The 14,789-nt window shown below is 39.7% G+C and overlaps 1 protein-coding gene across 2 annotated transcripts in view; it reads left to right on the plus strand.

Moving 5' to 3' along the window:
* tos (Exonuclease tos) overlaps positions 1-14,789 on the plus strand; it is a 136,304-nt gene that overhangs the window by 38,477 nt on the left and 83,038 nt on the right. For both annotated transcript variants that reach the window (XM_067139641.2, XM_068225892.1), the window contains exon 5: positions 13,969-14,244. In XM_067139641.2, coding sequence (XP_066995742.2) covers positions 13,969-14,244 — 276 coding nt within the window. The remainder of the gene's footprint in view (positions 1-13,968; positions 14,245-14,789) is intronic.

The following is a 14,789-nucleotide window of genomic DNA, read 5'->3' on the forward strand; positions in this document are numbered from 1 at the left end:
ATGGTTTCCCATTTTCACACCGGGAAAATGCTGGGGCTGTACCTTAAGGCCACAGCCACTTCCTTCCCACTCCTAGCCCTTTCCTATCCCATCATCACCATAAGACCTGTCTGCGTGACTTAAAGCAAATTGTAAAAAAAAAATGACAAAATTTTGCAAGTGTTATTTTGCTATTACGTTCTGTTATTGTTCGTCTTTCTACGTCTTTCACTTTTTTGGACCACCTTTTTACACAATTCCAAGTTTTTTTCCCAGTGGTACCCCTTTCCTGCCCCTTCTAGCAGTTTCTTCACCCGCTCAACCCAGTAAACCTCAGTTTCATACTTTATTTGGTGCTGGTATGCTATCCTTAAAATTTCACACCCTGGTCCTATTTTTAGTTTCAACCAATATTTAGCTTTTCCTTTAACAATATTTGCCCATATACTCATCCCTTCACACATCATTTCACTCCACTGTTTGCAATACAGCTTGGCAATCCCATTATTGTTTTGGCAAGTTCACTTCCGACTACACTCAGTTCTACAGTTCCATCGTCTACTCCCCAAAATGTCTACTCTGAACAATAATTTTGTTTTAACTACTGAACTAAATACAGTTTTCTGAATTTTATATTCGATGTTCACATCTCTCTATCCAGATTTCTGTTCACTAACCAAAGCACTTGCTCCCTTCATTTTTGCTCTCTTTATCTGTTCTGTCCACCTGCCACTGCTGCTCATAATCATTCCTAGGTATTCCATTTTTTTTTAACAACTTCTAGTTTTGTCTTACCCATCCACCACTGTTCACTTTCTGAGTGTTTCTCACCCCTTTTACACACCATAACTCTGCTTTTCTGTGGAATAAATATTAGATTCTACTCTTTACAATAATTTACTATCTCATTAATATTATTTTGCATCTTGACATTGTTAATGTGAGTAGAAGGATATTGTCTGTGAAGTTCAGTCGTAGAATATTTTTGTTCTCAATACATGGGAGGCTCCTTTCTCAAAACTTTCCGATTGGAAGATATTACTGAACAATAACAATAATATTGGTGACTGTTTGCAACCCTGTTTGAGACCCAGTCTTGAAAATATCTCTCCACTACTATCTCGTCTTGTCCGGCCCCGCGGTGTAGGGGGCAACGCGTCCGCCTGTCAGCCGGCGGCCCCGGGTTTGATTCCCGGCCGGGTCAAGGTTTTTTAAATTGTAATGATTAATATCTCTGGCCTGGGGACTGGGTGTGTGTGACGTCCTTCATCTTCCTTTCCTCACACACAACATTCCACACTACCGCCATTCCAATTACATGCAGGTTCATACACTATGGTGCCAGTAGGGGCAAAAGATCCACATGGGTCGATGCCCCGAACAAATAGCATTTAACAAAAAAAACCTCGTCTTTCACTTTGATTGAACATTTAAATCCAAATATGTGTTTTCAGTTGCTCTTATTCTTCCTTGATATACCCATCTGACTCGGCTTACATACGACAGCCCATTTACTGACCAAATCAAAAGCGCTTTTTAAATTGATTGCCGTAATATACAGTTTGCCTCTTTTCTTCTTCATATATTTATCCAGTATTGTTTACACAACCATTATATTAAAATTTGTCCTCGCCAGGCTGAGTGGCTCAGACGGTTAAGGCGCTGGCCTTCTGACCCCAACTTGGCAAGTTCGATCCTGGCTCAGTCCGGTGGTATTTGAAGGTGCTCAAATAAGTCAGCCTCATGTCGGTAGATTTACTGGCACGTAAAAAGAACTCCTGCGGGACTAAATTCTGGCACCTCGGTGTCTCCGAAAACCATAAAAGAGTAGTTAGTGGGACGTAAAGCAAATAACATTATTATTAAAATTTGTCCTCATCTCTGTCTTGAATCCTGGTTGGAGTCTTGAGAAAATCAAGAATCCCTCTGCCAAAGTTCATTAGTCCATTTGCAATATCCCTGTATATATCGTACTTAGCTAATCCAGCAATGTTATACCTGAATAGTTACTCGGATTTGATCTCTCACTATTTCTTATCAGGGCAGATGACGCACTCCTGTCATGATTTTGGTACTCTCGCTCCATCAAATAACGTATTTAATATTTTCACTATGGCTTTCGAGGATAATTCATTGTTGGTACCTGAAGTTGCTCCTGCATTTCCTTTTTGATATTTCTCTATTAATTCTATTACTTCAACTGAAATTTCTTCATCTAAAGTAGGTAGGGTGTACTCCTGTCACCTCAAAAATCCCAGTCCTTTCAATATTAAGTTTACCGGGCAAGTTGGCCGTGTGGTTAGAGGTGTGCAGCTGTGAGCTTGCATCCGGGAGATAGTGGATTCAAACCCCACTATCGGCAGCCTTAAAGATGGTTTCCCATTTTCACACCAGGCAAATGCTGGGGCTGTACCTTAATTAAGGCCATGGATACTTCCTTCCCACTCCTAGCCCTTTCCTATCCCATCGTCGCCATAAGACCTATCTGTGTTGGTGCGACGTAAAGCAGCTTGCAAAAAAAAATTAAAATATTGTACACTGTCCAGAAATGAACCAGCAGTCATTAATACTGTAAATTATAGTTATAAAATACAATCTTGCAGATATTCTAGGTTTTCGAACACTAATTTTATATATGATCATTTTTAAATGTAAGGTATGCATTTATGTGTGTCAAGAACGAAACTGTTTTCTTGCAAAATGGAAATGCAAATACATACTATATAAATAAATTAATATGAGAAGGCCTGTCTGTTACACATGATCTTTTCACATCCATGCTTGTCATTAATTTATTTAAATAGCTGTTCGCTAAATAATTATCTGTTTCCCAAAATTATCCAAGTATTTCATCAAATTCGTTTTGATCAACTTTCTCTAAACCACCACACTGAGGAGGAGGCCCTACTTCCTTTACACTTTCGTATTTAGTTTTTGAACTTAAAGAATCTTCACCTGTATTTCTCTTTTTCTTGGCCAAGTTTGTTTTCCTTTTGTTTTTCTGTACACAGTATTTTCTAGGACGACTTATTTGATGAGAAGGAGAACCACTGTCTGTATCACTTTTTTGTGCTTAATAAATGTAAATAATAATGAAAAATCTATACTACAAGTTACATTCCTTGAATGATACTGCTTAAAAGCACAAATATAAATACACAATGCTGAATACACCAAATAAATATTACTGCAAGAAGTGCATGATGAGGTTATAACTAGCTTTTGAAGCAAAAGTCTGAACGAACAGCTGAACATTCAAACAGATACCACCATACAAAAAAGATAAAATCTAAAGCAACAAATACCCATTAAAATGACCTCTCATAAGAGATTTATTGCCTCGTGCTGCTAAATACGTAGTAGCTACTGTAGGACAGCGGCCAGCCGGCAGGCTGTCTCATAAAACTTTGCTATTCTCGAGATTGAGCTGCTGCATGTGAGGTCGAATGACATGCTATATTCAAATGGAGGTTTTGCTCGTAACCAAGGCATATCGACCATTCACACTTAACTGCCATGAAAACGTATTTTTGTTACGTTTTGGCAAAATTTGAACACTGCATCTGAGTAACGAAAGAAAATATTAACTTGAAATAAATATAAATAATGAAATTGGGCACCACCTGCAAAAGATTTACAGGAATAATTGACTCTGTAGAGCATGAACAAATTCCTTCTCCCAAGGCGATTGTCATCAGGCTGACAATTCTCCAACCTTACTTCATTACCTTACCAGTTACTATTTAACCCAAAAAATAAATTTGGGTATCATACCAAGTTTTTCCTTACTCCACCAGCAAAAGATTTGTATCAGTTTCACTACTAGAATTTACTCCCAAAACAAAACAAACTCCAACATTAATTATCATGTGATGAGACTAATATAAACATCCGCAAGCAACATCTACAAGCTGTGCACCACAACTATACATAGTTCTGAAGGCCACACTTCAAATTGATGATTTCCTGTGGGTAAGACAACTGTCCATTCTTAACCTTATCGTACATTAGCACAGTAGCATCATCTCCGTGGAATCTTTATTCCGGGGTACAACTGTACGTTAAAACAAAGCCAGTCACCTCACTGTACTCTTAATCAAACAACTTCACCATGTAAAGAAATCTTTTATGGACTAGATGCAACACAAATGCCATGTCAAATCAATCAAAGAACGACCAAGCGCTGAACACTTGGCCTACAATTTCTTTTAGCAATAGTCATTTCTGTGCACAAGAACACATTATCTCCAGATTGCATCTATAAAACACTAACCCACAGTGTAAATTTCCTCAGAGAGGAATAATCCAGTCTGACTCACAAAAGAACACTATGTAGCATCTTCTACAGACTAGTGATGGGACATTAGATTCATTTGATTCCGTTCATGTTACTGAATCGATACAGTGATCCGATTCACGGCACATTAGAGTCACTGCTCCTACTGCATCTGTGTAGTATGTACTGGTAAGACAGCAGCAACAGCATTCATGCTCGCTGCTGCCATCTGGTCTTCATACTATGAACTCCTTTCTTAGAAAAAAATGCTAGTCACTCTAATACATCAAAGGTTTCCGACGACGCAGGATGGGGAAGGTCTGGGATTAGGAAGGTAGTAGCCATGGCCTTAATTAAGGTACAGTCCCAGCATTTCCTGGTGTGAAAATGGGCAAACCGGGCGAGTTGGCCTTACAGTTGTGAGCTTGCATCCGGGAATTAGTGGGTTCGAATCCCACTGTTGACAGCCCTGAAGATGGTTTTCCGTGGTTTCCCATTTTCACGCCAGGCAAATGCTGGGGCTGTACCTTAATTAAGGCCACAGCCGCTTCCTTCCAACTCTTAGTCCTTTCCTATCCCATCGTCGCCATAACACCTATCTGTGTCGGTGCGACGTAAAGCAAGTAGCGAAAAGAAAAGTAGAAAATGGGGAAACTATGGAAAACCATCATAATGGCTGCAGACGGTGGGATTCGAACCCACCATCCCCGAATTCAAGCGCATAGCTATGCAATACTAACCGCATGCCCAACTCGCTCAGTCAATTTTGTATATATGTATTTTTGTATCAGCAGAGAATTTTTTTAAATCGTCATATCTTATATAGGCTACCTGAGATGTACAGTAGCCCACTGGCTTTCTGATTCATCATACTGATGGTTAACTTATTGCATCAGTTGGCTCACTTATTGTCCACACATGATTGAAGTCTTGTGCAACGATGTGACATACGAACTCAGAGAATACTGAGCCATTCTTCCCAATATAAAACAGGTACTTTTGAGTGGTCATGAGCATGACTCATAGTCATACGGCAGGCTAGAGTCGAGTTTAATTAATTGTCAAATGTCAACTAAGTTATAATACAAAGATTCATTAAACTAATAAATAGTATAACCTAATTGCCTACCTATTTACTAGTAGAATTATGTTTTGACTACCTTTTTAACACTGCAAATAAATCCATCTATTCTTTAATCCTCCCTATAGAAAGAGGACAGTGAATGCAGTGAGTATTATTTTCAAATGAGCTGAGCTCGAGAGTCCATATAGCATACGATTTTTTCAGTGTACCATGGCTCTGTATGTATTGCTTCAGAGGAAGTTCGGCTCCCCCCCCAACTTCCAGTGACCCACTAGTGAGCCGTGAGTGTGTTGTGTCTCACTGATCCGTGACTGCATACGATTCTTTCGGTGTGCCATGGCTCACTGTATGTCTTGCTTCAGCAGAAGCTCGGGTCTCCGCCAGTGTCCAGTGTGCCGATAAGGAGCCGTGTGTATCTTGTGCCTCACTGAGCTGTTCTGTGCACATGGTTCTTTCGGTGTGCCATGATTCACTGTCTCGCTGCAGCGAAAGCTCGGCTCCCCGCCAACGTCCAGTGTCCCACTAGTGAGCCGTGAGTGCACCACTCAGCACTGTCCGCTGGTAGTAAGCTGAATTATGTGCTGTGAGTTCAGCGTTCCTGTGAATCGATTCACTCGGACACTTGAATGAATCGATACACTGCACTACCACCGACTGCTCACCGGAAACTAGTAATTATTACATAACGCACTCATTATGACTCCATAATGGTACAGTAATGCATCTGTAAAGAACTCGTACTGCAAAGACTTCGTAATGGTAATCGTGTTAAGAGCAACCATGGTGGTCATGAACAGTAATAGTAATCAACTCATTGCACACGCGCGCACGTACTTATTGGCTTGCTCCATATGGCTTTCATGTCTGCAAAAGTCCACTGGAAACAACGCTGCCACTGAAACATCTTCAAACGTCACTCAGTCAGCGCAAGCTCGTTCAAACTCAGAGCTTCCTGATTGGTTACAGAGATGCCGATCCACAAATAGCGATTCTGCACATACATCCACATTGATGAATTACCATCTCCAACCTCTACTTTCTGGCCGTTCCCCTGGGTTTCTAAACCACTTGTTGCAACACTATCAACAGATTATACCGATACAGTCAGTGTTTTCCTTGTTGCACAATCTTCACTGCTAGGCCATGTGCACAGACCCTTACCCAAACAGATTTGTACAAAATATAATGATGCACACATGCAGTATTCCCCAACTACGAATTCTTCTTACAATATTATGTTCTTACATCTTAATTTAACAAATTCACATGCTATTCACTACTTTATATTACAAATTATTTATGGAAATTTCCCGACCTAAAACCGGGAGATTGTCATTTACAAACATTTCCTAACCTGCAATCGGGGATAGTACTCTTGGACAGTTACTTGTTGCAAGAAAAAAAACAACGAAAAAACACACTTTGGCACATACGCCTCTGCTATTCCAAGCGCCTCAATTGAGAACATCATTGTGAAAGCACAGTCGGAGAGCACAACCAGGCACATATAGTAGTGCTATTCGGAAGTAAAGTCGAAAGTGTTCATTGCATAATGGTACTAATCACAGATTGTCTCAGGGTTCCAAAAGTATCATCTCTTGCTCGCCCCTTTTACTCACCTCTTGCAAAAGACAGAGGATACCATGGGTGTATTCTTTAATCTGCAGCCCCCACCCACAAGTGGTAATAAAAGTGATCTGACACTTCAAAAAATGAAGTACCGGCCAAAGAAAGACAAGAGCCACAAAGGACGTGAAAACGAAAGACTCCTTAGGCCTCGAATGCTCTAATACTGTTTGGGTCGGAAAAGAACAAGAGTTGACCAAGGGAGGTCAGACAGGATAGATGAAATTGAGAAGCCTGGAATAAGTAAGTGGAAGCAATGCCCGACTCAGCTAAATGCCCCGTGGTCGCCAACCCACACTCCCAAGTTGAGAGCCCCTCGGGCCCCTTTTAGTTGCCTCTAATGACAGGCAGAGGATACCGTGGGTGTATTCTTCATCTGCGTCCCCCAATCACAGGTAGTAATTTTGCATTTTAAAAAGTTTTCTTTTCAGTAGGTTTTTGTCAATTGTGTAGGTGAACTAACTATCGGGCTATGCGAGGAGTAACATAACCACGATACCACATGTTAGTTAAAGAATGGTTTATTGAATATACAACATCTCTGTACACGTACACTGTTCTCGAACACATACTCCACAACGATACACTTCCTACTACTTGTTACATACAGGCTAACATGTTGAGCTCAGTGAGCTCCTCCAACTACACACATATTATATAGCCACACAGCTGATCCATGGAGTCTACATTCTCTCATGGAATAAATGCATCATACAAAGAGTACACAACCACAGAGTAAACACTGAGGGAACATTGACTCTCTACGAATTGTTGTGACATTTATAGCCAAACAAAACGGTTAATGTTTGTACTGCACTTCATGAGGACACAAATCACTAAAAAATGAGCGTTTCCACCTCTAGCATTAATGTTGGCCTGTAAACATTTAGGCATACGGCTCACAAATTATTGGATGGCCTCCAATGGGATGTGATCCACTTCTTTCACAATGATGTTCTCAATTGAGGCGCTTGGAATAGCAGAGGCGTATGTGCCAAAGTGTGTTTTTCGTTGGTTTTTTTCTTGCAACAAGTAACTGTCCAAGAGTACTATCCCCGATTGCAGGTTAGGAAATGTTTGTAAATGACAATCTCCCGGTTTTAGGTCGGGAAATTTCCGTAAATAATTTGTAATATAAAGTAGTGAATAGCATGTGAATTTGTTAAATTAAGATGTAAGAACATAATATTGTAAGAAGAATTCGTAGTTGGGGAATACTGCATGTGTGCATCATTATATTTTGTACAAATCTGTTTGGGTAAGGGTCTGTGCACATGGCCTAGCAGTGAAGATTGTGCAACAAGGAAAACACTGACTGTATCAGTATAATCTGTTGTCGCCATAAGACCTATCTGTGTTGGTGCGACGTAAAGCCACTAGCAAATAAAAAATAAAAAAATAAAAAGTATCATCAGGGGACGATTACTATGGGAGTAGTACCATTATATGAAGAACACCATGGTTCTGTGTTGCCTGTGGGTAACTCTATAATGTGTGATACGCTATGGGCCTACATTGCCTATGATTAGTATCACCTTGTGAGTATATGTAGCCTGTGATGAGTACCACTTTGCCAGCAACACCATGAGTATACATGGCCTGTGATTAGTACCACAATATGAGGAACACCCTGGATCTAGCCAGCGCTCGTGATTAGTACCTCTATGTGAGGAGCACCATGGTTCTACTTTGCATGTGAGTTGTACCCTTATGTGAGGAAATTCATGGGTCTGCATTGCCTGTGGGTAGTACCCTTATGCGAAGAACACCACAGGTCTGTGTTGCCTGTGAGTAGTGCTGTTATGCGTGACATGCCCTGGGTCTGTATTACCTGTGATTAGTACCACCATTTAAGGAACACCATAATTGTTCTGCTTTACCTGTGATTAGTACTATTCTGAGGGGCTGATGACCTGGATTTTGGATCCCTTTGGACAACAAGAATCATCTCAGAAAATAAGGCATTGTGAATCTGATGTACTGATTGTTTTGGATTCATGGTCATTTTTTCATCTTTTGTATTAGATTCTAGTCAGTGGATATATTGTGAAGTCTTAATTATCATTTTATTTCATTGCACCTCATATCATCAGGGGCCGATGACCTAGTTGTTAGGCCCCTTTAAACAACAGTCATAATCAAAATGTAATATTTCAAGAATTGTAAAATGTAAGGAAGATTGTGAGTTAGTGCATGTTGTAAAACATGTTTTGGTATTTTCTATAGCCAAATTTGTAAAATTTAAATGAATATTGAAAACCGATATAATTTAGTGGAACAAATTAAGATTTTTCATAAGAAATTAAAGTTTTATTTTTACTTTTTCCTCTTTTCAGACAGTGTATTTTATTTGTAAAAGTGTTGGAGGATAATACACAACATATCAAGTTGGATTAAGGAGAGTTTAGCAAGAGTATAGTTTTTAATTATTATATGATATCGCCCAGAATTAAGTGTTTGTATGACGATGGTGTTCTGCCTAACATTTAAGTACTAGTATATGAAATTTTATGAGACACTTAGTTTCCAAGGGCATGTCTCAGTGTCTCAGAATGTTCCCTATATATCATAGTTTTACAAGCAAGACACATTACCATAAGACCTATCTGTATGGGTGCAACATAAAGCAACTTGCAAAAAAAAAAAAAAAAAAAAAAAAAAAAAACTAAACCCATTGTTATTCTTTAATATTCATACTGCTCTACAACACTATTCTATATACTTCAAGAAACCCATTTTTTAATTTCAAAGATAAATATTGTTTAAAATATGTATATTGTATATTCATATTGTACCAGGAAGGCCTAGGTCCTGGTCCATATTAATTGAAAGAAATGTTATTTCCAGCATTAAAGATCCGACCGACGTACGAACATCCATGTAAAGAATGTTCCAGTATGTGCCAGACCCTACGAGTACGCTAGGCGGAGTCAAGTGACGTCACCTGTCGCTCGAAGCTCACCTCCCCTAGAGATATTTCTCGAAAGAATTTTTCTTTTAACAGCTTTTTAACACCTTAACCAATTTCAACGGGACAAACGCTGAATTATAGCAAACATCATAAAAGTTAATCCCTGTAAATTTCAAATTAATTCATCAAACGGTTGTTGAGTTATAACAATTTAAAGTCTCAACGAAATTACGTAATTACGGTCACATGGCCGAGAGAGAGCTGCCACCCCTCCCTGCGCTGGTATCTATATATGTCAAGGCCAGATAGCCCGCAAACCAGTGCAGTACAGTACAGTACCGTACAAGGACAAGCAGACAACTGTGTGAGTGAGATAGTGAAGAGACCGGCCCGCGTACAGTATGTTCGCGCAGTCACGGTAGAAGTACTTTCGTCGTATCTCCAGAACGCGAAATTCTATCGCCGATAAAGGACGTCGCACTGCAGTTAGTATGTCGCGTCGCGATTACAATATAATCCTAAAAAGACATTTAAGACTGTAACACGAGTGAACTTATTGGAGTACAAATATTAACTATTTCATTACGTGTGGACTTAGGCAACGTCAAGTAACATTAAACTTCTACAGAGCCTAATACTTAAGAATCACCAGAACTTATTTTTTTTCTCGAGTATTGCATTATATTTCTTTATTCACGTCACATCAATATTTTGAATGAAAAAGTAAGAACTTTTCTGAGTTAATATAACAGGATTAGCAGAAAATCTAACTTAATGACTGTGTTCACAGACTGTGCTTATCGACTTGCTTTCTTTTTTTTTTCTTCAAGTGTAAACTGTGTGATTAAGAACGTTTCAATAACGACTGTAAATAGTATTTAGTACAGAAAGGACTGTGATTCTTCATACGCCATAAATAGTGTTCAACAGTGTAAGTGATAACCAGTCGCACTAAATGAATTTTCGTGTGCGAAACTCAACAGTTCCAGCTGTCATCACCTCATCGGGAACGTCAACATCGCCGATCCTGATTCTACATGGAACATTCCAGATGTCCATCTTTCGACATTTGGTAACAACAGTTCTTGTCATAAGTGAGTAACAAACTGACTAAACTTTTTCATTTATTTTGAACAGTGAAACTTCAGTGTCGCGTGTGAACAATTTCCATAATTTCTCAAAAGTGATAAATTTAATTTCAATTTCATTTCTCGTAGAAAGACTGTAGGATTTCAAGTGTGCTGTATAACGAGATTGACGAACTGAGAACTGAAAACTTTTAATAATTTCTCATATCCATTTACCATTATAAAAGTGTGCTTAGGTTTAAAAAGACTTTAGGTGGAAATTCACACATATGAAAGACTTTGAAACCAATGATATTTATGCCATTTTTTTTCAAGAAGATTATTTTCAACATTTAATTTCAATATAAATTTTGAGTCAACAATCATACCGCAGGGTGAGAAATTAATAAATTGTTTTGAAAAAAAAAAATTATTTACCATCTATTATTCGCTCTGCGAGACTATCCTTCTCTGTATCGGCTCCAAAACCCAGTTCCACTCCCTGAGGTCCTACTCATGCCCTTTGCCCACAACTTTTCCTGGTACAATATACAGGATGTATCTTAATTATCCCGACAAAAAAAATCAGGGATGCTCTTCATGTTATGTAAAGAATGATGGTGCATTCGGATTTGCGGAGAAAGTTTTCAGTTTAAGGAAAAGAGGTTAATTTATTACTTCTGGGTGCGCAATTCAAATTGACTAACTCACTGTATTTGTTTTGCCAGAGCGCGAATAGCTGCCCACTGCTGTGCTTCAGAGAAGAGAAGGAAAGGGAGGAGTGGGGTAAATGGTTTGCATGATAGATGGAGATAATGCTCGGTGCGAATGCACAAGTTTCTCGTTCGTTTAACACAGTCGCTTTCCAGCTCCAGTGGGCAGTATACAGTTTGTAGCTGTCCATATTGGATACTAAGTTTGCAGTATAAATTGGTGAGAACTCCATTTCGGTACATCAACGAAGAAATTGCTGATATGCACCTAGCCTATGGCGCAGCAGATGGCGACGGGAGAGAAGCCGCACCTAAATGCCACTAACTGCAGCATTCAACCTTCGTATCCAATGGCAGGTGAATGCGTAAAGGAGGGAGGAAGAAAACCCGCATGTGACCAGTGTGCACATTTCAGCATCGGTCTAGTGTCAGTATTTGGGCTGGCATTGTTCGTGACTATTTACTTGGCCCATATGTATTTCCTGCTCGCCTGAACGGTGAGGAATGCTACTGTTTCTCGTTGGAATCGCTGCGTGGGTTATTGGAAAATGTTCCTCTGGGTATTTGGCAGCGGGCCTGGCTGTCATGATGACGTTCCACCGCGTTTCACTCGTCGTGTCAGGCAGCACTTAAATGATCATTATCCAAAGAGATGGGTAAACCATGGTGGGTCAGTTAAATGGCCTCCATGTTCGGTCGATTTAGCTCCGATGGACTTTTCTTGTTACATGAAGATTGAAGTAGAAGGGGGATGTATTGAACATTTACTGTTACGAAACCATTGGGCGTATTGTTTGTTTCGTTCATTATTTCATTCCTTTTAGAACGTCGTGAGTAATGGAATACGTGATTGTGTGGCGTCAGCAATGCATCTTTGCACATGTTTAATAATAGTGAACGTTAGAGACCAATAGACGTGAGGAAAAATGATCGGGTGCGTTCCTTGACTGACAAGCATGTCTTAATAACTGGGTGTTTTTGTACTGTGTGTGTGCAGTTATAGCTGCTTAATAAACAAACTGTGGATATTGCCTGTAAGAGACAAGGACAATTCTCCAAGAGTCAAACGAAGAAACTTGTGCATTCGCACAGAACATTCTCTCTGTCTCAGTCTCTCAGACACTCCACTTCCCCTCCCTTCCCTGAAGTACAGCAGCAGGCAGTGGTTTGCACTCTAGCACAGCAAATGTGGAGAGTTTGTTGGTTTGAGTCGCATGCCCAGAAGTAACAGAGTAACCTCATTTTCTCAAAAAGAAAAATTACCGGGCGAATTGACCGTGCGGTTAGATTCGCGCATCTGTGAGCTTGCATCCGGGAGATAGTGGGTTCGAATCCCACTGTCAGCAGCCCTGAAGATGGTTTTCCATGGTTTCCCATTTTCACACTAAGCAAATGCTGGGGCTGTACCTTAATTAAGGCCACGGCTGCTTCCTTCCCACTCCTAGGCCTTCCCTATCCTGTCGTCACCATAACACCTATCTGTGTCAATGTGACGTAAAGCAAAATAGCCAAAGAAAAATTTTCTCCGCCAATCTGACTGTGCCATTGTTCATTATATAACATGAAGAGCATCCCCGATTTTTTTTTTTTTTTTTTTTTTTTTTTTTTTTTTTTTTTTTTTTTTTAATCTGTATAATTTAGATACACCCTCTATAAGAAATTGGTATTTTAGTTACAGATTGTAAGCACTCTCTTAATAAAAATTTTACATCAAGTCGCAAAATGATTCCTCACAAATTTTGTCTCTTTTTCTGTCGCTGCCATTACAGCACAGAGTGGCCTTTTCCTGCTACTTTACCGGGCGAGTTGGCTGTGCGCGTAGAGGCGCGCGGCTGTGAGCTTGCATCCGGGAGATAGTAGGTTCGAATCCCACTATCGGCAGCCCTGAAAATGGTTTTCCGTGGTTTCCCATTTTCACACCAGGCAAATGCTGGGGCTGTACCTTAATTAAGGCCACGGCCGCTTCCTTCCAACTCCTAGGCCTTTCCCATCCCATCGTCGCCATAAGACCTATCTGTGTCGGTGCGATGTAAAGCCCCTAGCAAAAAAAAAAAAATTTCCTGCTACTACACAGCTGCCACAGACAGTACATGACACGATACTACACACACTTGCTACATCAGGTTACCAAATATAGAGATCTTCAACAATTCTTATTTTGATAAATATTGGCAATGATGTACTGAGAACTTCCAAATACATATTCTCTCAGAAGTAAGATTTTTTCCTTACTGTGCTTTGTTTGTAAACCCACAATGTATTTTATCAGAGCTGTAATGTTAATCTATACCTTGTTTTCCATGATGTCCTAGGCTCTTACAAGAATCCCTGCTCATCTCAACATGCCCAGTTTGAAAGTGACTCCAGAGTATCGGGATGAATTCCTCCGTGCAGATGCCACTTTCAGATATCAATTGGTGTACGATCCCCTCTCTCGAAATATGGTGCCATTGACTGAACATCCAGAAAAAGACTGTTTCATTGGCGAGAAGCTGTCACCTGATGTTGCTTTCCAGCTTGCTCTGGGCAATTTGGATCCTTTCACGTTGAGGAAAGTGGATGACTTTAATCCTGATACTCCTCAGAAAGTAAGAAACTTTATTTCTTTCTTCCTTCAATGCTGTTATACAATGTGTAGTGATGCTAAAAGATATGGACTTTGCTACGATTTTTTTATGGTTAATATATTACCATATAGGAGGTTTTTACAGCTTTAATTGATTGTCCTCAACAACTGATGACTAGGATAGAAACGTTCAATGTTTTGGGTCTGTTACCAACATTAGTGCAGTATGTATAAGCTTGACCATAATGGCCACCAATGGTCTGTATTGACTTAAAATTAATTGTTTAAAGGTCTGGCTTGTCAATACAATTCAAATTCAAGTACCATATTTGCTTGCATATAACTCGCCACCACATATATCTCGCACCCCATTTTTTAACATTTGGAATTGGAGGTAAAAATTTCCGACACATAACTTACATTAATTTCTGATGTCATAAAGACATACAGTACATACACTAAATAAAGTTTGGGTATTCCGTGGATGTGCCTACATTAAATATCAGGACTGTACCAATTGCTGTTACGTTACTTTGTATGTGACAGTACAAGAAGGAGCTGCATTTC

The sequence above is a fragment of the Anabrus simplex genome, chromosome 2 (assembly GCF_040414725.1).
Source record: "Anabrus simplex isolate iqAnaSimp1 chromosome 2, ASM4041472v1, whole genome shotgun sequence".
Classification (NCBI taxonomy): domain Eukaryota; kingdom Metazoa; phylum Arthropoda; class Insecta; order Orthoptera; family Tettigoniidae; genus Anabrus; species Anabrus simplex.